General features: G+C 41.9%; 2 protein-coding genes across 4 annotated transcripts; both read left to right on the forward strand.

The window, feature by feature from the left end:
• The first annotated feature begins 852 nt into the window (after nt 1–852).
• myzap (myocardial zonula adherens protein) lies at nt 853–17,843 on the forward strand. 3 transcript variants are annotated; one of them, XM_030091684.1, is made up of 15 exons: nt 853–871; nt 5,485–5,623; nt 6,363–6,431; nt 9,681–9,773; nt 11,225–11,389; nt 11,504–11,596; nt 11,707–11,820; nt 11,911–12,063; nt 12,694–12,819; nt 12,982–13,110; nt 13,468–13,562; nt 13,906–14,011; nt 15,160–15,243; nt 15,491–15,597; nt 15,674–17,843. In XM_030091684.1, the coding sequence occupies exons 2-15, from the start codon at nt 5,549–5,551 to the stop codon at nt 16,278–16,280; spliced, it is 2,016 nt and encodes a 671-aa protein (XP_029947544.1). In that variant the 5' UTR covers nt 853–871; nt 5,485–5,548; the 3' UTR covers nt 16,281–17,843. The 3 variants fall into 3 exon arrangements, with proteins under 3 accessions (XP_029947544.1, XP_029947557.1, XP_029947551.1); XM_030091697.1 differs by lacking the exon at nt 853–871 and having other exon boundaries at nt 5,085–5,623; nt 15,536–15,597; XM_030091691.1 differs by lacking the exon at nt 853–871 and having other exon boundaries at nt 5,085–5,623; nt 11,228–11,389.
• Nucleotides 17,844–19,249: 1,406 nt separating this feature from the next.
• On the forward strand, nt 19,250–23,119 carry polr2m (RNA polymerase II subunit M). Its single transcript, XM_030091708.1, has 4 exons — nt 19,250–19,582; nt 20,317–20,883; nt 21,020–21,242; nt 22,487–23,119. Exons 1-4 carry the CDS (start codon nt 19,473–19,475, stop codon nt 22,628–22,630), a joined length of 1,044 nt encoding a protein of 347 aa, XP_029947568.1. The 5' UTR covers nt 19,250–19,472; the 3' UTR covers nt 22,631–23,119.
• The last annotated feature ends 1,380 nt before the right edge of the window (nt 23,120–24,499 follow it).

Consider the following 24,499-nt stretch of genomic DNA (forward strand, 5'->3'; position numbering starts at 1 on the left):
GACAGAAAAGCCTCCAATCTGGACGTGAGCAAGGGACCTGGCTGCAAAAAAACCACTGATCGGTCCTGTGTGTCACCATCTCCTCTGACTTCACTTATCTTCAGATAAAATCTGCGCCGGGCCAAAGCAGCTGTGTCAATAGCAGCTTTATCTTTCATTTTGTGCTCAGCGGGTCTGTATTTTTCCTGCTGGAACACGTGAAGCATATGTATCCTGTGTTTGGACTCGATCACCTTTCTAAACCAGGTTTTGACCTCTTTTTACTCTCTGGGGTAAACAAAAAAGATTCCTGAGCGGATTATGGCCACCCAGTTCCAGTGTATTTACACTTGATTTATCAGTATTTGAGGTCACACCAAAACCTTTCAGTGCATTTCTATGGACTGTGAATACAAGCTACATTAAATCAATTTTAGCTTATATTCTTAAATGAAACCTTGCTATTTTGTGGAGGTGTCATTTTGAAAGTTTTCCTCTCATGTGCAGCAATGAAAAGAGGTAAATAGATGCAGCTTTCTTATTCTGTTTGGTTGACCGGCCATTGTTGTGAGGGCGTGACCTTCATTTGTTGCTTTTCTGTGTGGAACAAACAAATCGACCTTTCAAGTGCCACAGTATTCTCTCTCTCTCTGTCTCTCTCTCTCTCTCTAATCGGGCCCACAGAACGCAAGACTTAAGAGGAAAAGTTTTGTGTGCTTAACAAGGTGATCGTTCATTCTTGGGATTCCTTTATGTGCTTGAGTGACTTCAGCCAAAGAGACTGCTGGGAAATAAAGAGGTAGACAGCTGAGAGAGAGAGAGAGAGAGAGAGAGAGAGAGAGAGAGAGAGAGAGAGAGAGAGAGAGAGAGAGAGAGAGAGAGAGAGAGAGAGGTTTAACTGTGAGGTGATTTGTGTAGGATTCTTGTGGAGAAGCTGCAGGGGTCTGTGAAGCTAATCACACTTTCACGGTTCTAAATAGAAAACACACAAGTTTTTCAAGTCTCGCAGGGATCTGGAGGTGGGCGTGTAAAGAAAATAGTGTGAATGTCGCAGTGTCATGCTGCCCCCTAGCGGTGATGTATGTGCACTTTTCTTTTTTTTCCTTTTCTATGGATTGATTCTTTGAATTTTTTTTTTCCAAGTAAGATGAAATTTAGAGTGTACTGCTGCCATCAATAAGACACTTATTTCTGCGTTCCTCTTCATGTGTGCGTGAGTGAAGCGAGCAGTGTGTAGGAAGGAGAGGTGGCTGGTTTTTATCAGCCAGTTGAACTGTCTGACCTCTGCAGGCCCTCAGGGACCTAAAGGAGGGAGTCAGTCACCCCCACATACCTCCATCCTCATGATTAATGGCTCAACAAAACTTTGGTGAGAATGCTTTATTGCTAATTTAATAAATGCAGCATTCAAATCCAGTGTGCGATAAGTCTTTGCAGTCGACGTTCTGGCTCGTCGATGGTTTGAGAGTTGATAGTTGTTGTGAAGAGTATTTTTAACCAACACCCATAACTTTATTATTGTGTTTTTGTTTTAAACAGAACACTTTAATGGGGATGTGAAGAGAGACAATGAGTAAATATCCGGTGGAAGCCTCGGGGTGAATGTGTCTGTGCAGCAGGACAAACCTGCTCTCACGATGTGTTTAGAGTCTTTATCAACAGTGGAAGGAGCTTTTAGTTCTTTTATTTGACAACAAATTATCAGTCTTCACACCTTTCATCAAATTGCCCGTTTTTTTGTTTTGTTTTGCTTTTTCAAAAACTGAACTAAGCATGAAATATTTTACATTTTGGAAATAAAATTGTTGAAAAATTTAAATAGACACATTGTTTAAAAAAAAAAGATGAAATAAAATTGTCTTGTCAATTAGACTAAATAAAACCAGGTATGTTCCACTCCTGACATATGGTCTTTATGGGGTGAACATCTTCTTTTCAGCTTAATGGGTTTCCCAAAATTTTAGAAAAATTCCTAAATTCAACAACATGAAAATATACTGTAAAGTTTAAGTTTAGGTATGTGTCTGCATGTGTGTGTATGTCTGTGTTGTGTATGTTTGTGTGCACGTGTGCCGGATGAGCACGTTGTGCCTTTTATTTGATTTTACTTTCGATTCAACGCAGCACGGTCATAACATAATCGTCACAGGTGTGACTTGTAGCAAAGATAACAGAGGGGGGAGGAGAAGGTAGGTGCAGGTTTTACTGATGCTGCTAAAGGTTACAATGACCACAATACAGTCTCTAACCAGAACTAGAGAAAGGATAATTCTATACTTTTTGCAAATTTAGGCATCAAAATCAAATTGTATTAATTTCATATCAAGACGTTTCAACAGCTGCATGAATAAAGGTGTGAAATTAAAGGCAGCAAACATCAAATTTTACTTGGACAAGACTATAAATGAAGAGTTTTTTTCTGCTTCGGCTGATTAAATATTGTCATCTAAATAACAGAACCTGTCCCATTGGACAAAGATGATATTAAGTCTTTGGACTAAGTGCTGTTAATGCATCTGAAATGCAGAAGCCGATACTGACCACTGGCTGAACTCGGTGAGCGATATGTGTGCAAATTTCAGCTGGTATGACCATTTTGTGGCTGCTGCACATTTCTGAATACCGTCCAGCAGTGTGACTCATCACAAACAGCTCATTAGTCCGTCAACAGCTGCAGAGGTGCTTTTTTTTTTCCTTCTTCTTCTTCTCCCCCCTGTGGTAATTACCAAACCTGAACTGCAGCGCTGCAGGGATGCTGAGCTGAGATCAGCTGCTCTCCTCTCAGTTTCAACTGTAAAATCCTGCACAAACAACTGGGCTCATACCGAAACCTGCAAGCGGGAACAAAGAATGCACTGGCTTTGTCTGGCAGCACAGAATGAACGTGAACAGCGCTTATCTATGTCTTTTACTCTTGGAGAATGTAACTCTGATATGTTAAAATACCTTTCTCCAAAGCACTTTCTCCAGATGCCAAGCAAGATTAAAGTAACAGAGACAGCACACAGAAAGTCAGCTATATTATTGAAGGTTAACATTAATTCATCAACAATCAAATTTTTTTAATGTATCAGTTATCAGAAATGCTCATTCAATACATGATTTTAAAAAAAAGTTTTAATCTTTAAACAATAATGAAAAGACGATCTTTCAAACATGCTTCTTAAAGTTGAATCAGTTTAATAAAGAGATAAATACATTTAATATCAAAACAAATTCATCCATTCATTTTCTATGCTGCAGTCACAGGTGAAGGCATGCATGCATGTTTTTAGACTATGGGAGGAAACTGGAGCACTTGAATAAAAACCCATCCATTCACGGGTAGAACATGCAAATCCGGGCCTCTGTTGAGTGGAGGAGCTCCTTGCTGTGAGGCGAGAGCGCCAACCACTCCTGTCATATGCAGTTCCATAAAAAAATAAAAAAAAATAAAAATAAAGTCAAATAAAATTAAATAAAGTGATGTGTAGTAAAAAGTACGAGGTAAACAGTTTGACTGCTGTTGTAGATCATAAGGATTACAAGTGATTTATTGAAAACAGACTTTGTTCAATTCCACTTGCGGCTGTCTCTGTGTTTGTTGCGTTGATGTCAGCTGACGTGCACGCTACCATTCCCCTCTTTTTTTGTACCTGTATGTCCTGTTGTACTCGCAGGACCAGAGCTGTGGCATAAGTCTGGTGCTGAGTGAAGACCTGACACAGAACAGACTGTGACAGGAAGAGAACGCCATGTGTTCAGCATGAGAGAGGCCTTCCATGGCTTCCATGGCTTTACACTGGACTGCTCAGAGAACACTCATTGCAGGAGGAACGAAACGCCCTTTGTTTGATGTCTGGTTACTAATTAACTCCACGCCGCTGTAGAAATACCTCTTATATTGTCCTGAGAGTTTTTCCCTTCATATCTCCTGACAGGTTTGAAATGAACGAACAACAGAGCTTTCATGAAGTACAACAAACATGTGAACTGAACAAGCTCCCACCAAGAAACTTAACTCCTAAATCCTCAATTTGCCATTCTTCTGCCGCTCTGTCTCGAGTTTCTATCAAAAGGGAGTGACTGCAGGTTGTTCACGGCAGGAATGTGATCCGGCTGTCAGAGCGACGGCGTGCCTGTTCCTCAAAGATAATTGACAGGATAAGGAGGCGTAAACCGATGGCAGCGGAGTCAAAGCGCAAAACCAGGTGAAATGTGTCAGAGGGAGGTCAAAGGTGATAATAGCATTAAATTTTAATGTTTGCCCTGTCGGCTTCCTTTTCATCGCTATAAACACTATCAATAATTTATTCAGCATAGTGACTCCTGTTAATGCTACATGTCTGCAGCGCCGACACGTTTCTGTGCTGAAACAAAAAACACACATAACTTCTTTATTTATTTCAGTTTATTCAAATCAAGACTAAAAATACAGAGTAAAGCAGTTTCTGCAGGTATAAACAATAAAGATGTTTAAATTTAAGTTTTAAAAAAACTTTCTTCAATGGTAAAAGTCATTATATAGAAAGCTACACTATCAATTCCATTGATCAGTTGGGCTAAATTTTTTGAACATGCCAAAATAACTTACATATTTTAGTTGTACATGTTACAGTATTTCTCTCTTTCTTTATAAACAGAGCAACACATTTACAAACATGAAACACAGAAATTGAATAATTGTTTAAAAAAGTTGCAATATCTTTATGAATCTGTTTTTTCATTTGATGTCTATTTGTAGGGAGGAGTTCATTTATATCATTTATAAATACAGGCTGATCAAATATGTTGATTGTAAATTTACTCTGAAAAGCTGCTAAAATTCAACATTCTGAATTCTGAATTTTCAAAAAAATATTTGAATGTTTTGAATTTCTTCATTCATTTCAAATTTTCAGAGAAATATATGGAGCAATATTGAATAATATACTTTTCGGGAACTCAAACTTGTGACGTGTGTTTTGTTCTTCTTCCTTCAGCCGCCCTTCCTGCTGGCCGCTCCTGGTGATCAGTAGTACACCTGTCCCGGGTCCCACCCAGCCAGGAGCAAGACCCGCCCACCAGCCCTGCTCCCAGGGCACGAGGAGCCAGCTGAAATGTAGCTCGACAGGTCTGATGAGAACACAGGGACTCAGCGAGGAACACACACAAACACACACACACACACACACACACACTCATAAGCAGGGAGGTTGCTCAGTGACTGACAAGCCTGTCTGTCAGGTCAATTTGGAAGCAGTCTGGCCGGAGTTCAGACAATGACATCTCTGTGTGAGTGTTGCTGAGTGTGGGACTGGATCATACCTGGTCACTTCACCTGCAAAGGAGGGATCTTCAGGCCGCTGGACTCTCTCCACCTCCACCTCCACCTCCACCAGCAGCAGCAGCAGCAGCAGACTTGACAGGGTGGAATTTCCCTCCTCTTCTCTGGCTGGAGCCGGGGGCAGATGGTCGCTCTGAGAGTCTGAGCAGACCTCAGGAAGGAGAGTGAGAGGAAGGGTGGGAGGAGGGCTTGAGAGGGAGAGAGAGAGAGAGAGAGAGAGAGAGAGAGAGGAAGACAAGCCAGGGGTGGACAGACAGAGGAGACATGCTTCGCTACGGTTCAGGACGAACTGTTTCCACCATCACCACCACAGAGAGCTCTCCAGAGACTGAAAGTCCGGTAAGAAGACGTCCCAGACCAGTCAGGGTGCCGCGGCTCACCCTCTGTCTCTCTTTCCTCCCTTCTCCACACTGTTTTGCTCAAAGTCCATTGTTTTTTTTTTCCCCCTCCCTGCCTCTGCTTGTCCACTCGTGCTGCCTTTTACGCTGCAGCCACTTGTTTCAAGTCTGTGCAGCGAGAAAACAGTTTCTCCGTCCCAGTTGAGGATGTCCTGTTCTCTGATCTCGCTCTCTGTGACTGCATGTTTGTTGTAGGATGTGTAGATGTGCTCTGTTACACAACCGTGTAATGAGAGCTGAGTGTGCAGGAGGCATTGCTGTCATGTTTATTTGAACAGCTCTCTGATAAAACAGGCTTTTGTACTAAACCTGTTCTTCCTTTAATTCATTCCCATGGGCCTCTCATGTGGAATGGTACAGCGTGATAATTTGGTGAAATGTGTGTGGCGTGGCTTCAAAGTCATACAATTTTGTCAAAGTTATGATAAAATTCTGCTATGTTACAAAATCAAACAGCAAATATGTTATAAATATTATGACAGATGCATCCGTTTGAAAACTTCAATACATTTACATCTACTTTGTTTGCTGCAGTCCGTAAATAATTCCACAAAGAGCTTCTGTTCTTTCTGTTTCAGTTGAACTGATACTTTTCAATGAATTCACCTAATAACATCAAATAATACTTATTTAAATGCAGACTATATATATTCATATTTCTGTTCTTGTCTGTTTTCCAGAGGAGGACCAGACGCCTGAGGTTGACTCTCCATGCAGGGGATCAGGAGAAAAACACAAGCTCAGACACAGTAAGTCACTTACATCTCCCTCAGAGACATTCTTCAATTATCCACACTTAGTCCCACCTTGAACTCCTGCTTGACGGTCATATCTGAGTCAGCTGAAAGCAGGATGATAAATAAAGTTGAGCTAAAAGTTCATCCTCATTCAGAAATAGTGTGGATTCATGACATGACACTGCTGCTTAGAAGAAAAGATGGTATAGCCACTGAGATTTATGTTTTATCATCTGGTCCAGTTACACAATCGTGTATGTGAATATGTGTGTGTGTGTGTGTGTGTAAGATCATGGATGCACAGCTGGTTCACATTTTCTTCAAAGCTCGGCTCCATTCTAAACCTGCAACGTGCTTTTAAAAACATTTAAAATTCCAGTTGAGCTGAAGCAGCATCAGGCCCAGCATCAGTAACTTACCTCATAAAGCTGCTATTTGCTTACTGAAGTGCAGAATTACATTCTTACACTCATTGTTTCCATGTGAAGTTTGATTGAGTGCTTGCTGCAGGCTGTCAGGGTGTTTGCTGTAGGTGGCTCTGCCCCGGCCTTTGTTTGTGTTCAGGATTTGGTCCAGAGGCCGAAGCCAGAGTCTGACGGTGAGAGTGTGAGAGCTCAGCGCTGGCCCTGAAGAGATTTTCGGTTTGCTGTGTGGTGTGATAATGTGAATAAAACGACGGCATGTTTTGCATGAACCTTGGCCAGAAGGATGAAGCCGGCCTTGTTATTACACCACTGATAGCACACCGGGGTAATCTCTGATTGTGGCTCCCTTTGGGAGGGCGTGACCATGACTATTGGAACTGATGACAGAGAGCAGTCCGATTACGAGTGAACACTAAGTGGATAACACACACACACACACACACACACACACACACACACACACACACACACACACACACACACACATACACACACTGTGCAAATGTGTCCTTTAGTGTGCATCGAGAAAGGAAACAATCCCACAACTGAGCAGAGAGTTTGTCGCAGGATAGAAAACAGAGGCTTTAACGGTCGTCAGGGATTTTTTTTTCTCACGATCAGCTGCCTTCCTGTGTGTGTGGAGGAAACGAAATGGAGCATAAACAATGAAAGCAGTGGGGTAATAGCAGGCTTTGGAGCAATAATATAACATTTTAGGGAATACATTTGTTCACTTTGTCGCTGTTGGTGACATTATAACATGACTATGCATCTTAAAAAGCCTTTTATTTAATGTTCTGGTCCTTTAGCCATCAGGCTGCTAACATACGACTTCCTGTTTGTTTCACTCAAAAAGGGATGTTTAATATATCTCTTTTGTTTTGACTCTTTGTGGTGGGGCTGCACAAAATGACTTCAGCATCGACCAATAGAAGTGAAATCAGCCCAATCATGTAACTTTGTATTTTCACCTCTGTCAGATCCAAAAATCACAAAATATGTCAGGGCATGAAATCGAGCGCAAAGCGATGAGGCGCTGCTCCTTCATCAAACTCTACAAAGTGTTGCAAGAAGTATGACTGTAGCACAGGCGAGAAAAGAGAAAGTGTGAAACCACATCAATAGAACTTAAAGTTTCAGGTGGTCAGAGTTCAAAAGGGTAGAAACTCACCTGGTGTGTGTGTTCTCTTTATCTGCTCGGTGTGTATTTGCGGTTTTTCCAGGCATTGTTATAATGGTCGTAACACGCCACCCTCATGCTGTTGCCACACTCCAGATAGCTGCAGGGTCTTCAGAAGAGGCAGGAGGTTAAACAAGCTTAATGTGGATCTATAGATCAAAAGTATGGATTGAGTATTCGTCTTACATTGTAGCTGTAATCTTTAAGGAGATCTCGTATTTAGGTCACTCTGAACTGTGATCAAGAAACGGTATTATTGAGGGTTAAGCCTTAAATTTAGTTCGGGTGTGTCCTGCAACCTGACACGTCACAAATACAGTTCAGCCAGTGCCTATGGCCTAGATGAGATGTAATACATCTGTTCCAAGACACACACCCCCGCGCACATACATTTCTACACTTGCGGCATTGGATTTCATCTCCATAATGGCTCAAAGCGTCAACAAAGTGAACATGTTTCAGGCCGACGGGCGACATGTGTGAGTGTCTTTGTGTTTAACTTTTATGTTTGTATTGGAAATAAGCTCATGTTTTGAGTCACTCGCAGTGCAGTCTTATGACAGAGCGAACAATATCACACATGCTTCACACGACACTGACGCGTCATTATTACAAGGCAAGCAGTTTTTATTTGTTCTACATGACTCAGGTGGAGCTACGTCTTTTGAGCTGTTTAGGTTGTTCGATGCAATAAAACACTTGAAGGTTGCCGTTTTCTTTCTTTCATGTTTGCTGTTTCAACAGCAAAAGCCAGGTAAGCACCGTCTGCCGCTGTGGTCAAACATCAGCACTGTAAAATTCAAAGCTAAAAGAAGGAGCTGCAGTGTTGTTAAAACACAAGGACGGCTGTTCTTCCCTCCCATCAGCTGGAATTCACATCCGCCTATTAGTGGGCCTTCGCCATTTCTCAGCAGCATGTCCTCTGTAGATTAAGTGGTGCAGAAATGTGGAGCTCAGCTCAGTCCGTGAGAAAACATTGGCGTCTTTGTTCCAGTCCTCCTCACTCTTATCTCTGGGAGATGGAGACTGACGCCTCTTTCTCTCGGCAGCATGTCCCAAATGCTTATTTCACTTTGAGCAGAGGCTCTAATGAGACATCAGAAGTCTCGGTTTTTGTCGAATGTTATCTTTGTTATTTAAAAGTCATCAAAATTTCAAAGAATTTACAAACAAAGTGGCAATTAAAAGACTTCACGTTTTAGTTTGCAGAGACTTTTCCACCACTTGAGCCCCCACAAAGCACTTCACACTATTATTCACATTCACCCATTCATACGTCAGCGGGCATAGTTTATGGTTCAGTGTCTTGCTCAAGGACACGTCAGCACGTGGAGAGGGGAGATGGGGAATCAAACCTGAAGCCTTCTGGTAGAGAGACGACTATACTACCAACTGAACCACAGCCGCTGCTGTCGCCAAGTGGGATTTCGTCAAGTATTTGTTTGCTTGCATTCTTGATGAAACCCTGTCTGTCATCACAGTGACACACTCCAGAGCATCACTGCAATGAAATATCAAGTAATTACAGGCTACGGTTGGTTTGTTTGGACAGGATACTTGTTGTAAAAAATGCTCAATGCTTGGAATTGCTCACACCGGGATTGAAGCAACTCATCCACAACAGGAGTCTTGAATAATGTGTTTTTCCTTCTGCAGGCTGAGAGAGAAAAAGATGTCAGTGGGACATGGAAGAAGAAGAATGGGCTCATCCAGAGGGAGAGACCAGCTGGCAGCGAGTCGCCTCAGCAGGTACTCAGTCTCTTCCACTACATAAATAATAGGACTGACACACACACACGCTGCCACAGCTTCAGTACAGTGTGTGTGTGTGTGTGTGTGTGTGACATCCTACTGTAAAATGCACTTCAGTGCCTGCACTCTGAGGCTTCATCAATAATGTATTCCTCAGACCTTCGGCATGAATTAAAGCTCGCAGGTGACTGTAACTGATTCCATGTCTCCAGTGTGTCTGTAGAGAAACACGTGCAGATTCACTTTCACACAACAAGTAACTTTTCTTTTTTTCTTTTTTTTTTCATGGGGCAGAATATAAAAAAGTAAAACGCTAGTTAACATTTCTTGTGAGACTTTTAGATCTGATAGCTACTGTATTTAACTGATAATGGGTAAATTATGAAGCAAAACTAAAATCTTCCATCTCCTGTACTCGGTTTATCCAGACAGGAGTGGGAGGGTCAGTTAAAGGGCAAACAAGGATTATCATCAACGTCTGGTGTTGGACAGCCTTTTGAAAACTAGTAATTCAACAGCTGAACTCAGCGAGAAGAGGGACAAAGTGAAAAAGCTCTCCAACGGTTTCAACAACTGCAAAAATAACAAATAGTCACGAACTCACAATGAACTCAGTTTCAGCATTTTTAATTAAATTGCTGTTAATCATTTTCTAATGGCAAATAGTTACTAAGTTTTAAATTCCGAACAGTGCAGGCTTTGTGACAGTTTTTACATGCATGACCAATTCAGATTGATCAGGTTATCCAGCAAATTTCATTTTGGTTGAAGAGTGTTCTAAATAATCGGGTTAAAGATACATGTAATGTGTTTTCGCTTCTGAGACAGTTACACTGGCATTTATAATTATTTTACATGCTTCAAATATCTCACTGAACATACTTTAAAAAAAAAGACAATGTGAAAGTAATTTAAAGGTTTCACGTGCATTAGCTGAAGTCCTGTAAGGAATTTCTCTTTCGAGTGTCCAAATAAAAAGCTGACCTCTAAAATATTCAGAGATATCTGATACCTATAGGCTACAGCTCTGTAATTTATCTGTGCCCATGACTACAATTGTCATTTGTTATTTAGTTATTGCATTGTTGGAGGTGCCATGCAGCTCCTGTGCTGGTGTGCATCTGTTACCTCTGGCCGCTGGAGGAACAATAGCCAGAAATGGCAGCAGCTCATGTACCAGGTTGCAGAAACACGACACCTCCGGTGCACTCTGCACCTTTTTTAGCCGTTCGTTCTCAGCCTCCTGTTTCCAGTGCTCAGCAACAGCAGCGCTAGAAATGCCTGATCAAGTGTGCGGATTTAGACATGTACGTCTGCACACTAACACATGCGGTGCACCTGCAAGTGTGTACGTGTGCACACAATTAGGAGGGCACGTAGGAAGTATAAGTCATCCTGAGCGGCGGGTGGCTACAGAAACCTGATCGGGGCAATCCTGTCTCCCTCAGCAGCTCGGAGACATGACCAATGGGGTGCAGGCGAACGCTCTGCAGCATCATGGGCCCAAAGTGTACGGTGTGGTGCAGCGGACGGGCTCAAACAGACATGAGGAGGTGATGGCGCGACAGTGGACGGTCGACCATCTTCAGGATGAGATGAAGTATATCAAGGAGGTGAGTGGAAACCGGCACGATAAGCAGCCAGACCTTCGGGTCAGCAGTTGCTCCAACGTGACGTCATGTCTGCTGTTTACAAAATATGTATATGCCCTATATCTCCACATCTAGGTGAGAGACTCTCTGGAGAAGGTGAGGGAGCGGATGTATGGGCAGTTTGGAGGAATGCAGCAATCAATGCAGAAGCTTTCACAGGAAATCAGGGTAATTAATGATGGAAAACCACGTGACTGCTGGCTCAGAAACTGATCATCAAACTCCCACCTGTAAGGTGGTGAACTGACATTAAAAAAAAAATCACTGTGTTTCTTCAGGCTGCTAACGCACATCGAAGGAGTCTGGAGTCAGAGGTGAAGGTCCGGACTGCAGCTATGGAGAGCTTCGATCAGATGAACAGCTCCCTCATATCAGCAAACATCGGCCTGCAGGTATGACTAATCAAAACAGCTGGCCGCTATCATTATTAATTAAAATGTTTACTCTGTAAGACAGTAAACCTTTTATTTCTTTCCTTGCAGAAATCTCTTCTGGAGAACTGTCAGGGCCGAGTGGACACGAAGGACGAGGTGAAGACTCTGCGGAGGACCTATGAGAAAGCTCAAGAACAGCTCAGAGACAAGGAGCGGGAGCTGGCAGCAGCACAGGCCGAAAACCAGACTCTGAGACTGCAGGTATCACTGCACTCACTCATAAACTCTTTGCTATTGAACGGTGCGTTACCCACATAAACGCAGACAAGCCTAGAGTCCTCAAAGTTTTGCAATGTCAGCGTGAACGGCGGCACATTCAGGGAGCCTCTGGTGGACTAGAAGGCAGGAGGCCGGTTTTACTTGTGAGAAACAGATTTTGCTGAGGGATGTGTTCGGAATGAATTTCACTTATTTCTCTTCTGAAGTTTCACCTGTGAAAAGTAGGATCCAATTTCACCAAAGACTGTAGTGGAAATGTGAGATTGCGAAAACCCAAGAAGGAGAAATACAGGAACTCTTCACATGTGGAAGCGATTCACCACCCGACACCACAGCGGTTTTTAACTCTGCAGCAGGTTACAGGAAAAGCAAACTTTTAAGGAGGTTCTGAGAACTTCTGTTCACATCAGGATGGTGATTAAAAATAAACTGAGGTCCATATCTGGACTGCACATTGTCGTGGGCAGCATCGATGCCTCACAGACAGCAGGTCTGTGGTTTGAGTCCACACTGGGCAGTGCACCGCCTTTCTATGTGGCATTTCCATGTTCTCCAGGTACTCGTAATCAGCTGAGTGCAGTCCTGATTTCTGCTGTGCTATGGATTGTCCAGGTGGAGTCTTCACAGGAGGCCAACACTCAGGCGCTGCACGACCTCTCGGCGAAGCTGCAGAAGGAGTACGAAGAAAAGCTGCGGGAGGAACAACGGAAACACAGGGAGGAGATCGAAAACCTACAGGTCTGCATTTTTCAGCTCTTATTCACCGCAACACATGGTTTCTGTTGACGGGAGAAACTGGAGCTCAGTCGTGACGCATCAGATATTTCAGATTTGACTAAATAAACCGCAGAGAAACATCTACGTCAAGATTAACAGGCAGAATTATTTCTGCTCGCACAGGCACAGCTGGATGAGTACATCAGGCGACTGGAGGAGGCAGAGAGAAACATCAAGATCGCAGAGGCCAAGATAGCAGAGAGAGACCAGAGGATCAGTGAAGTGGAACGTCTCCTGGACTGCATGGGAATAGTAAGACATACTGCAATGTGGCATGTCTCCAACTAATTTAACTGAATCCATTCATCCTTTTGAGGAAGCAGGATAACGAATGTGGTGCCATGACATTAAAAAAACTGTCATATGAATCACTTAAAGTTTTTCTGATACACAAATATAAATCTGCGCCTGAAGGAAGAAAAGCAGAGGCAGTATATTTAATTTAATCAATTAAGATCATCTCCTTCGCTCCTGCTGAAATTACAATGTTGTTGTAAACAACAAGAATGTAAAGTACTGTGAGAACATTTTGATTGTGAGTTTGTTGTTCTCCTCTCGTCACTGAGAAGCAAAAGTCAGACTGACATGATTCGATGGGATTTTCCACAGGAGAAGAGCCAACTCCAGAAGAAGCTGCAGGAATCTGAACAGCGCCTCCGCTTGTTGGAGCTCTCAGATAAAACCGATCGAACGGTGGCCCAGAGGTACAAATCAGGATCCAGGAAAACAAACATCAGTTTGCTCAAACAAATTCCACTGAATCCCAGTTATAGACAACTCCACAGGGGCACCGGGGCAACACTATGACCCCGGGCACATAAACCCGTTATGTAATGAGGCATCAGCTAATACCCTCAGTGTCAGTTGTCCACTGTGCGCACAAAGAAATGCCTTAAAAAAAATCTCCATTTCTGAGTCGACATTAGTGAGTTTTTTATCATGTTTTCATTCCTCACCAGTGGATTTAGCCTTTCTTTAAGAAGTGATTATTTTTTGTTAAACTGCTTGAACATTTTGAATCAACCGCACACGGTGGGTCGCTTTCAGGTCCAAAGAGCTGCAGAGTGAAACGGTGGACCTCCGGGAAAGGATCAAGCACCTGAACGACATGGTGTTCTGCCAGCAGAGGAAAGTCAAAGGAATGATCGAGGAGGTGAGGAGGATTCGTCTCTGCAGCTCCTCTGTTCGGTGTTTGGATAAGAGGAGTGGCTGATGTACTGTACGTGCATCAGCTCAGCATGTTTGTTCGCTATGGAGGTACGGAACTGTGTCTCCAAGGGATATAAACCTTCATCTAGGCTAAAGTCAATAAAATGTGGAGTATCACGACGGCTGCATGACTGAGAGCCAGACTGTTGATTGTAATTTTCATACGAACTATATTAATGGTCTCAGCAAAACTCCAAAAAGTCCTCTTGAAAGAAAACTTACAAGTTGGAAACAAAAGACCTGAAATAAGTTATATTGTCGTGCAACAGAGCACCAACATTTTCATGAAATAATACATTTATTGCAAAGTGATGCAAAGTTTAAACTGAAGATTTTGCTAATTTAGTTGTAACCCCGTAATCTTTAACACAGCTGGGAGTACAGTCAGTAAAAGCTGATTCTCAGTTATCAAGAATTTACAATCAATTTCCTGTGAAGAATCTGAAACCACCAGAGCTGAACTTTGACACTGAATATTGAATCACTGCAGCCTATCAATGCAAAGGAAGGAACTGACTAAAAAATCTACGTTTCACAGAATTTCTTTCAACTTTACTCTTCCACGGCTTCACATGGACAGAAACCAACCAACAGAAGCTATTAGTCAGATAACAACAAAGCGGCTTTACATATGGATAATTAAACTGTGCACACAGTATTTTAAGCTCTCTGCAAACAACCAACCCTTTCCTTCTTCGATAATAACTCACTCTGAAAGTGGTCGAACAGCAATGTGTTTCAACTACACAGTGCCAGAAATTCTGACTTTAAAAAAGCTTTTTTTAATTACTAATGATGATCTAAGACTGAATAATAACTGTAAAGAGTATTTTGAAGATTACTGTAGTCTAAACCAAAACTAAAACTTCAGTTGTTAGCTGTATTACCTTATAATTGTTGCACCTGAGCACACGTGGTGACTTCATTCGGGCTTTGAACTTCTAGTTTATTGTGAAATTTGAAGTTATATTTAGGTTTGTATGAAATAAATATAAAATTACAATCATTCCCAATAATGCATTCAAATCACAGTAATTAAATCACCACATTAAAAAGTGGTTTTCAAATGGTTTTCGTCTGGATGCTGCGCAGGTTCAAACGCTGCGAGGTCAGGTGGCTCAGAAGGACATGTTTATCTCCGAGCTGCTGGACCGGATTGCGATCGTGGAGTGTGAGGTAAGAAAACGCTTCACCGTGTGTTTGCCGTGCGTTTTTGTTGCTGCTCGGTGTGGTTATCTCCTGCATGGCTACAGACGTGTCACTGGGGTAAATGAGCACTGGATGTCCTGGACTTTCAGCAGCATCTGCGTGGTTTTTTTCTGTGTCACTGCACCTCCCATGTGAGCTTTCCCATGTAAAGTGGCAGCAGTCCTTTGCATGAAGCTGGCCTGACGGCGGTCTTTTCCTCTTTTCCTTTTCCTAGAATAATGAATTAGAAGCCAAGCTGAAGTATTCTATGTCCACACAGAATAGGCCACGAGATGTTGTGGACACCAGGGAGATAGGAGTAGGCTGCGATCTGCTCCCCAGGTAGGAAGCAAAGTGCTGCACTGTGGTGTGTGACGGTTCATTTTGGTGGTTTCTCACTCTTATGTCTGACCTGCAGACGTGAAGCACAGACGCATGTTTCTGAATCTGCTATGAGCGAAACAAGTCATCTCCATCACACCACACCCTCCCTACCTGCTCAGCCTCCATCACCCACTGAACTCCCGCCTCCCACCCCTCCCTCACCCACTGACCCCCCCTCACCCAAGCAGCCCTCATCACCCACACAGCCATCTTCACTCTCACAGAGGCCTTCCTTCTTCCAGCCGTCACCCCCCTCATCTCCCATCCAGCACGCGTCCTACTACCTAACCACGCCCACCCAGCCCAGGACATTCAAGTCTAACAACCCTCCGCCCAGCAGGCTGGAGTCCAGTTTACTGAAGTACACTCCTGTTGAGTACAGCCGCTACCTGGAGTCCAACTCCTTGGTGCCACCGAGTGGGGCCTTCTCCTACAGCCGCCCGTCTGAGCCCGAGCCCCCCTCGAGTCCCGCGGCGTCCGGAGGGGACGAAGTGGATGCGAGAACAGACGCAGACACAACGTCGAGCACGGAGGAGTCGCCTTCATCTCCATCCTCATCTCGACCGCGATCGAGAGCACCGCAGGTTTATTCACCCTTCTTGAAACTGATGGAAATAACAGCAAAGATTAACATCGAGTGATGGAAGTTATAGTTTGGCAGTTTGAGAAAGTCAGGAACTAAGAGTGAGAAAACAGAATAATACTCTCCTTCAATGCCACAAAGCCTTATTATTTGAATGGTTTGAATGTCTTTTGCTTGAAACTCTGGAAAAAGCTCAATAAGGAGCCCTTCGTCACAACGGTGTGTTGGAACAGAGAGAAGAACATGCAGGACTGTGACTCTTCAGGATTCTTGTGCCCTAAATTTAATCAACCAGATCAATAAAGATGAACAGACGCCTGTCGGCGGCAGAGCAGGGCGGCATGCTGGTACAAAAACTGCAGGATCACAACTAGCAGCAACTCAGCTCAACTTAGCAGAAATACTATAAACAGCTAAACGTTGAGCTTGTAGCTATAAAAAAGAGCCCCCCCCAGCATCTTAATCCTAGTTACAAAGTGAAAAACTACATTTTATTGCAGTATGAGAGATAATGGAGTCGAAACAGCAGCACAGATTGGAAATAGTCCCTCCTGGTGAAAAAAGCCCGAACCAAATGATAAAACCAAAACTGTTCAAATTTAGTGTTGGAACAGACTTTAGGCTACCGTAAGTTATTTATTGAAGAATTGGTGAGTATTTATTAAATGCTTTCGCATTAGAAAAAAATAGCTTTTTGATATTTCTAGTGTTCCTCGCTAGCAGCACTTAGCATTATGGATGTATAAGGTCTTATATGATGGTAGAACTCATGAGAAGTATTGATCCTCTTTTTTAACTCTTAGCTATAAAAAAAATCCTGAAATGTTAAACTATATCTTTGCCTCTTCTCTAATTTTCAAAGATAACCATTATTATAGTTATTATCATTATTATTATTATTATTATTATTATTATTATTATTATTATTATTATTATTATTATTATTATTATTATTGTTATTATTATCATTACTATTATTATAGAAAATAATCTTTTAAATCTGTTGGTGAAGCTGACTTTAACAGTCTTCTGTGGGTTTCTACCTGTATTTGCACATAACTCTGACAATAATAATGTTGCTGGCTGTAAATAGTGAGATGATCTGTAAACTATACGTATATATTTTTTTTTCTCAAAAACATACTGAAGGATCATAATGCTTTCGTTTACACTCAAAGTATCGATGTACAATGCTCATGCAGCTATAAGCAGTCAGTCATAAAGGCTGGCAGTACTATTGTGTGTATTTTCCTGTCATTTTATATTTGCTCTGTACATATTAAATGGACATTATTTTATTACTGTCATGTTATGTACATAATATTTATTAACATGCTCTGTGCCTTTCTGATCATGGTGACGGGAATGAATCTTGTTAAATTGGCACAATGTTAGAAGACTTTCTGAGTGAATGATGAAACTGTTTCTCTGAAGTTATGAACTTTAATGAGTTGACTGCCATTCCTGAGCCACAGGCACAAGTATTATCCAGCGGCTGTCTGTACTGCCACAACTGTGTTTGGAAAAGCTTTATGATGTGCCTTTTCTTTAATGATACATATCACACTGATGATGAAAGGCCAGCTTATGTTTGGATAATAAAGACAACACTGTGCAAGTACATTATTTGTCCATGAATTCCTAAATATGCACCATAAAAGCTAACAACATATTTTGACTCAAGAAGTCGTTACTGTTAATTAGTGCTTTGATTTAACTCAGAAATGAACTCATTTTAACTAGTTTTTAACAATAGTTTGCTTATCTTGAATTGATTTCATATTTCTAACGATTATGTTGGTAATAGGTTGATATTTAGAAAAATGCTTTTGAGGATTTAATTCACTGAACATCTTTTCACTCAGACACCATCTGATTCATTTATTAATCTGTGACTTTTTGATTCACTAATAATCATTACAATGACGTTAAACTGTATACCTAGTGAATAAATAACACGTCTTCTGAGATGAATTCCAACTGAAACCCACCCATCTATTTTTACACCTGCTTCATCCAGTTAAACATTGCTGGTGACTTAAGTGTTTTTACAGTCAAATGGACAGAACGGAAAAAGTTTCAGAGTAAGACAGTAGATGAAGGGCAGACATTAATTAGGTTCATTGTTCAAGTCTTTCAGAGGTTCACAAAACTGAACATTTCCACTGCTGCCTGTTATTAAAGAGATGCTGAAAAAAAGCAAAGACTTCAGACAAGAACTTAAGGAAAAATATCAACATTTTTGTAGTTTGCAATATACTTTAATAAAAGTGTCACCTATGTCCACTAGTTTGTGAGACTTCCATTTCAGAAAATGTATGTTTAATCGAGAGAAACCATATAAATAACTGGAAAAAGCAGATCAGAGTTTAACTGTGTGGACTTCCTTGATACTTGGATAATTTTGAAGAGAAAGTTGCACCAAAAGTCAAACAGATTTGTACGTTAAAGCTCAAAAAGAGGATTAAATATCGAGTAAAATCTCATCAGGATTGCTATGCAGTCAGAAGTTGGACTGTCTAATGCTTACAGGAACTGGAGATGAAGCAGATGTAACCTCTTGGTCGAAGTTTAAATCTATTGAGTTGAGTGAGGAAACGTTTTGGCACCATAGCTGGAAAACATCCGGGCAGGAAAAGCAGCCATGGAAAATGAGTCAGGGTCTACCACTGGCTGGAGAACTGTCATACTCTGCATATTTAGAACAGATGACTACATTGTAAACAAACAAACAAAATAATTAAATTAGTGGATAGATAGATAGATAGATAGATAGATAGATAGATAGATAGATAGATAGATAGATGAATACGGCACTATATTAATATAAATATTTCTATCCAAAAGTGTTTAATTCAATGCCAAGTATGTTTTGTAGTTATGGTTAATGTGGTCAGTTGACCAGCAGGGGGCAGCAGCCCAGCGTCAGTGTTGTCCTGAGGAGGTGCATTACTGAGTGCAGACCACGTGGGGCGGTAGAGTGCTTCCTCACACAAGGAACAACCGCACGAGAGCAAGAAGAAGAAACTCATCCCACTTTGAACCGTTTCCTGTGTTGACGCGCTGAAAGTGTCTCTGCTCCACTTTCACGAGGCTGTTCTGTCAGCGAACGACACACCGGATGAACCGGAGCTGAGCGTTTTATGCTTTTACACTATTTTTGAAACGTAATTCGTTGCGTTTGTGGGAGATAAATGAGTGGAAACAGCGTAGTTAGCTGTGGTTAGCTAAGTGTGGTTAGCTAAGTGTGATGTCCTCGCCGTGGACGGAGGTCCAGGGACAGGTAGGGGACCTGAGACAGCAGAGCAGACAGGAGCTCCAGGAGCTGCTGCTCCGGCAGGAGAAGATCCTCTCCAACAGGTCAGAGTTCACTGCCAGGCACCAAGAGTGCTGCCCTCGTGAATTATAGTGTTAATACTTCGACCAATATCACAAAGCTAGTAAATGTTTTGTAAATGAGAGGTGACAGGCGTTTGAACAATGTCATGCGTCACATGTTGGTTTTAGTTATGTATTACTGTTGTAACTGTGGATTGATTTTATACATCTTGAAATGTCTCCTTTTCCCTGAACTTGATTTTAACAATAGATAATTTCTGTTATCTTCAGCTTTGTCTGTGCAGATTATTACTCGCTCCATAACGGTTAAAGGTAGACAAGTTTAGGTTCACCTAATTTTTGATCTTATTTTATTACTGTTTTTGTCTTGATTGGAATTTACCATCAGTGGTTTTAAAATGTCATAACATGACCAAATCGTAGGTTCTCCCCACTTTTGAGTCTGGTGCTGAAGTTGCACGACACAGACTATTTTCAAAGTGTTTATTAAAAACTATGACCTTTTAGATAAGACCATTAAACATACTAAAAATATATTAAATTATTTGATATGGTAACTGAAATCATTTTTGTTTTGTGAACTGATACGCAAAAATGTGAATCAAACATTTAACAGTCATTGTGTCTCAGGTGATCGTATGCCAGTTATTACAGTAATTTCTTAAGTACAGTTTATGAATCAACTTGACATTTTAAAGAATTTATAGTGTCTGATTTGAATATGAAAGTAAATGATGGGTGTGTTTTCTTTACAGGAGGCTATTGCAGACACTTCCTGACAAAGGGAAAAAGATAAAAGAATTTGCAGAGAAAGTTCGTCTTGCCATTGAACAGCATGATGAAGAGGAGAGGAGACAGAGCCTGGTGTCTGATGCCAGGGCAGAGTTTCAGTCCAAGTATCAGCAGGCTTTCACTGCTCAGAAACGTGCCGTCTCCACCGTACCTGCTGCCTCACACCACAACCAGCAAAGTGAAGCCTCTGCTGTGTCAGCTTATACGAAGGAAACAAACATTTTGGACAGGCAAAGGGACCAGTCTTTCTCCACACCAGCTGCCATTAAAACCATGGAGACGGCTCCTGCTGGGGCCTCTCTGAACTCTGGTTTGACAAAAGAGGGTGCCCTTGTCGAGGCCTTGGAGAGGGTCACTCTGTCTGAAACTGGTTCTGGTTTAAGTATTGAGCCCAAAGAGCCATTAAACCGATTGGACAGTGACAATTACTTTGCCAGCAATAAGACACCAAAGAAGCCTCACATTGTAGCCGTACTGGAAAAAACTGAACAGTCTTCAGCTCCCAGGAAGCAAAAATTCAAACCAAATCAGTGAGTAGATATATTTCTTTTTGGAGGTTTACAACAAACCAGTAACTGTTATTCCAAACTGACAATCTGCATCATGTGTCATTTTATTTCTTTTACTGTTGTTGACTACAAACAGAGTCTTCCTACCTTTTTCCAGGCTCCTCCAGAGAAATGATATCTCTCCATCAGGATCCTCGTCACCCAGTCACCCCTCTGAAGCTTCGTCGCCGCTCTCTGCTCAGGCGAGACGGGAGCGTGACCGAAAACACCTGGATGATATCACAGCAGCCAGACTCCCTCCTCTCCACCACAACCCGGCTCAGCTTCTGACTCTGGAGGAGTCCGCCGTCCTACTGAAGGAACAAACCAAGAAGCAGCAGGTTAGCTCCTCTGAGTCTGCCATACACACACTCTTCACACTCTTCTGTGATGAACAGTGTTTAACCCATAGAATGTGTATTTAAAGTCAGTAGTTTAACCTAAACAGCCACTTTTTGACTTGATAGCAGAAATTTTGTCTCCCCCCCCCCCAAAAAAAACAAACAAACAAACAAACAAAAAAAAAGATTAGGGATAACAGCACTGAAAGGTGTTGGTTAAAACTTAGGAAGTACTAATGGATATAAAGTTCAAACCATACTTCCTTGAACAAATGAAAAGAACTGATAACTGTGTTGCTTCAAGTATCAGTGATTTATCAGATTACCAGTCAGTTTTGTGTTACTTTCATGTAAATGCGTATTAAGTGTGTCGTGTGTGTTTATTTCTGTAATGGAATGGCATCCTATCCAGGTATTACCATGTTTTTCAACCTGGTGCTGATATTGTTGGGATTGTCTCCACCGTCCTGCAATGGATATGGAAGATGAATGGATTGATCACAGCTTAATTCTATATATATTTTTTTTTTTTTTTACACAAGTATTGTACAGCCAACCACTCTTGGTTACATATGAAGAAAGTATCTGGTTTCATTTCAAAGAAATGAAGTGACTGTGTTGGGTCACATTTGCCAGTTTTAATCCTACTGTTGAAAAACATGTGTTGGAGGCTGATTAGTGATTTTAAAATTGATCCGAGGTGAGAACGTGAGTGTGTGACCGTTTGTCTCTCTTTGTTTGAATTTTCATTGATGGCACTAAGAAGCTGCCTCATCATCAGAACTTCTTCAGCCCTTATTTAATATTTCTATGCCTTTCAACGATGTGTCCACAGCAGAATTCATGTAGTTTTTCTTTCTACAGATGTCCTGACGATTATGAGCTCTTCCAGACACAAGTATAATACCAAGAGTCTGCTAGCAGTCAGTTTAAAAATATCCACTGCAGGAGCTTCATTGTCTCTCTTCAGTCAAGTCAGATGTCATATCCCTCCATCAGCTGTAGAGGGCAGCATCAACTCAGTGAGGGCTCCCTGTGCCACTTCCCATCCAAGCTAATGACTCCAGAGCCAAACATCAAACAGTGTGCTGCTGACAACTCACCAAGGCTGTTAAGCTTCTTATCAGTCATACTTTTGTTGAGGGGTTAATAGCGATGGCTGTGCTGCTTAATAATAATGTGCCTGTTTTCTGTTTACCAGTCTATTCATGTCAGGCTTTTCTCTGTCCTGTGTTTAATTTCAGGAGCTGCAGGCCAAGCTGGCAGCCCAGAAACTGTCTGAGGGACTGAAGATCTCTATGGGGAGCTACACTCCTGACGGTGGCCCCATGGCTGCCTACAGAGAAGTTCACGACGAAGGAGCCCAGCTCTCCTCAGACGAGGACTGATCCTGGAAGGCCAGCTGGGGAAGCCAGTGTGACCTTGGCCCTGAGGAAAAGAGGCTTTGGACCTTGCGATCAGCACCCATCAAACAGGATTTTCCCTCCAAGGGCAAGAATTGTTCGGAGAGGAAAAGGCTTTTTTTGCGTGGTGTGAAGGAATAGCTGGTATCCCAGACCCAGCTCAGGACACTGAATGGCAGGTTGAGAAACAAGCTTAACTTTATTGTCGTTCAGTTTGTATCGGGTTCAGATGTGTTGGTGTCCTGCTGGAATAATAATAGAACCTTAAATACTAAAAATGCAGAATGTGTCACGAGGGAAGTGTTTTTCTTCAGTGATCTGAAGCTGATGGCATGCTGTACACCGAGCGTTTTTCAGCTTGGTAATGATCTGCACTGTTTACAGGTTTTTCTACAAAAAGACACGAACATGCAAACCTGTTAGTTTTCAGTATTAACTGATGTATAACAGAACTTAATAAACACAGCTTCTTTCTCAAGAGCTTGCGTTTGTGTGAAAGTTTGTTTTCAGACGCCGGTTTTCCTCAACACAGCCTTTCAGAGATGATTGAAACAGATCTGGAGCCTGGCTACGTCCGTTCTGTTCACTATCAGGGCATTCACTAAAAATCTACATCTTGGTAATTTTTCATCGATAATCAGCAGTAATGTGACTATAATGACTGTGTGGGCAAATCAGAATGAACAGCTGGAGCGGTGTGCTAAATTCTGAGAAATTCCATCATTTTACTCTGATGCAGCCTTTGACATCAAGACACATCGTGCCACATCAAAATCATGCAGATAGCTGTCTAGTTCAGTCATGTTAATATATTGTTCTGTATTGACAATGTTATGTATCAGCATGACATTGGTCACTTATTTGACATTAAAGAAATTGTCAACATCTCAAAAAGTTACATTTTACAAAACTATTAAAATCAAAATGTGAAGTTTGGAACATCATTGTGAAACTTTCCTCTGAAGCTTCATGTCTATTTTATCGTATGTCACAAACCAGTCAGCTTTGAAGTTAAGTGATCATTTATTAAAGTGAATTCAAATGTGGTCATTTATGTACAAATTAGATTTCCAGGGTGAGTTCTTAAAGAATCTTTAGTCAGCTGCAGGCACTGATACCTTAAAATCCGGTGTGATGTTATCAGGCCGGGATCCGTCACAGACGTGATAAGATTGATTCCGGGCAGTGAAATATTGAAGCTTGATGCTCAGACATCTGGACTGCATTTGGATGGTGTTGTTGCTGGGAATGGCGGGCAGTGATGGGACCGACACGGGTTAATACCATTTCTTTTTGTTGCTAATATGCAGTAGATAAGAAGTGCCAGCCCGATTCGGCTGCCTTTCCACTCCTTTATGCTCCAACTCTCACTGCGGGCCGTCGTAGTTTAAACAGCGCAATCACACGTTTTAATGAGGACAAAATGAGGCGGTGAGGCACCTTTCGCAGGGGAAATGAGGGCCGGTTCATGTGGGTCAGAGTCTGCTGGTAGATGCCCCTTGATAACCTTTGGTAATTGTCACCGAGGCATTGGTGGGAGATGTTTTAGGAAGAAAAAAAAGTGGTGTGATTGCTGTGTATTTAGACTCTGTATCTGATGGGCTCCAGAGTGGCCCCATGGTGACGTCCAATAACAAATGCACCCCTCAGAGGATCTTCATCGTGCTGGGATTAATTACAGCCTACCTTGCTTACATTGATATAGAGACTGTTACCAATTATGGGGCACAGTTGTGGAGTTTTTCTCTGCAGTGTCTGGCATGGATCCTGCTCGTGAATGTCTGTGATTTTGTCGAGGTGGAACCGAGCACACTTGATAGTCAAAACTTTTTCTTTCCCTTTTTTTCTATGTTG

This window comes from Salarias fasciatus, chromosome 1, assembly GCF_902148845.1.
Source record: "Salarias fasciatus chromosome 1, fSalaFa1.1, whole genome shotgun sequence".
NCBI classification, from domain to species: Eukaryota; Metazoa; Chordata; class Actinopteri; order Blenniiformes; family Blenniidae; genus Salarias; species Salarias fasciatus.

Coding starts and splice junctions, on each gene's coding strand:
- polr2m (XM_030091708.1), top strand. CDS start 19,473: ATGTCCTCGCCGTGGACGGAGGTCCAGGGACAGGTAGGGGACCTGAGA. Junction 20,884..21,019: donor CAAAAATTCAAACCAAATCA/GTGAGTAGATAT, acceptor ACCTTTTTCCAG/GCTCCTCCAGAGAAATGATA. Junction 21,243..22,486: donor AACAAACCAAGAAGCAGCAG/GTTAGCTCCTCT, acceptor GTTTAATTTCAG/GAGCTGCAGGCCAAGCTGGC.
- myzap (XM_030091684.1), top strand. CDS start 5,549: ATGCTTCGCTACGGTTCAGGACGAACTGTTTCCACCATCACCACCACA. Junction 12,820..12,981: donor AGGAGATCGAAAACCTACAG/GTCTGCATTTTT, acceptor CTGCTCGCACAG/GCACAGCTGGATGAGTACAT. Junction 15,244..15,490: donor TTGCGATCGTGGAGTGTGAG/GTAAGAAAACGC, acceptor TCCTTTTCCTAG/AATAATGAATTAGAAGCCAA.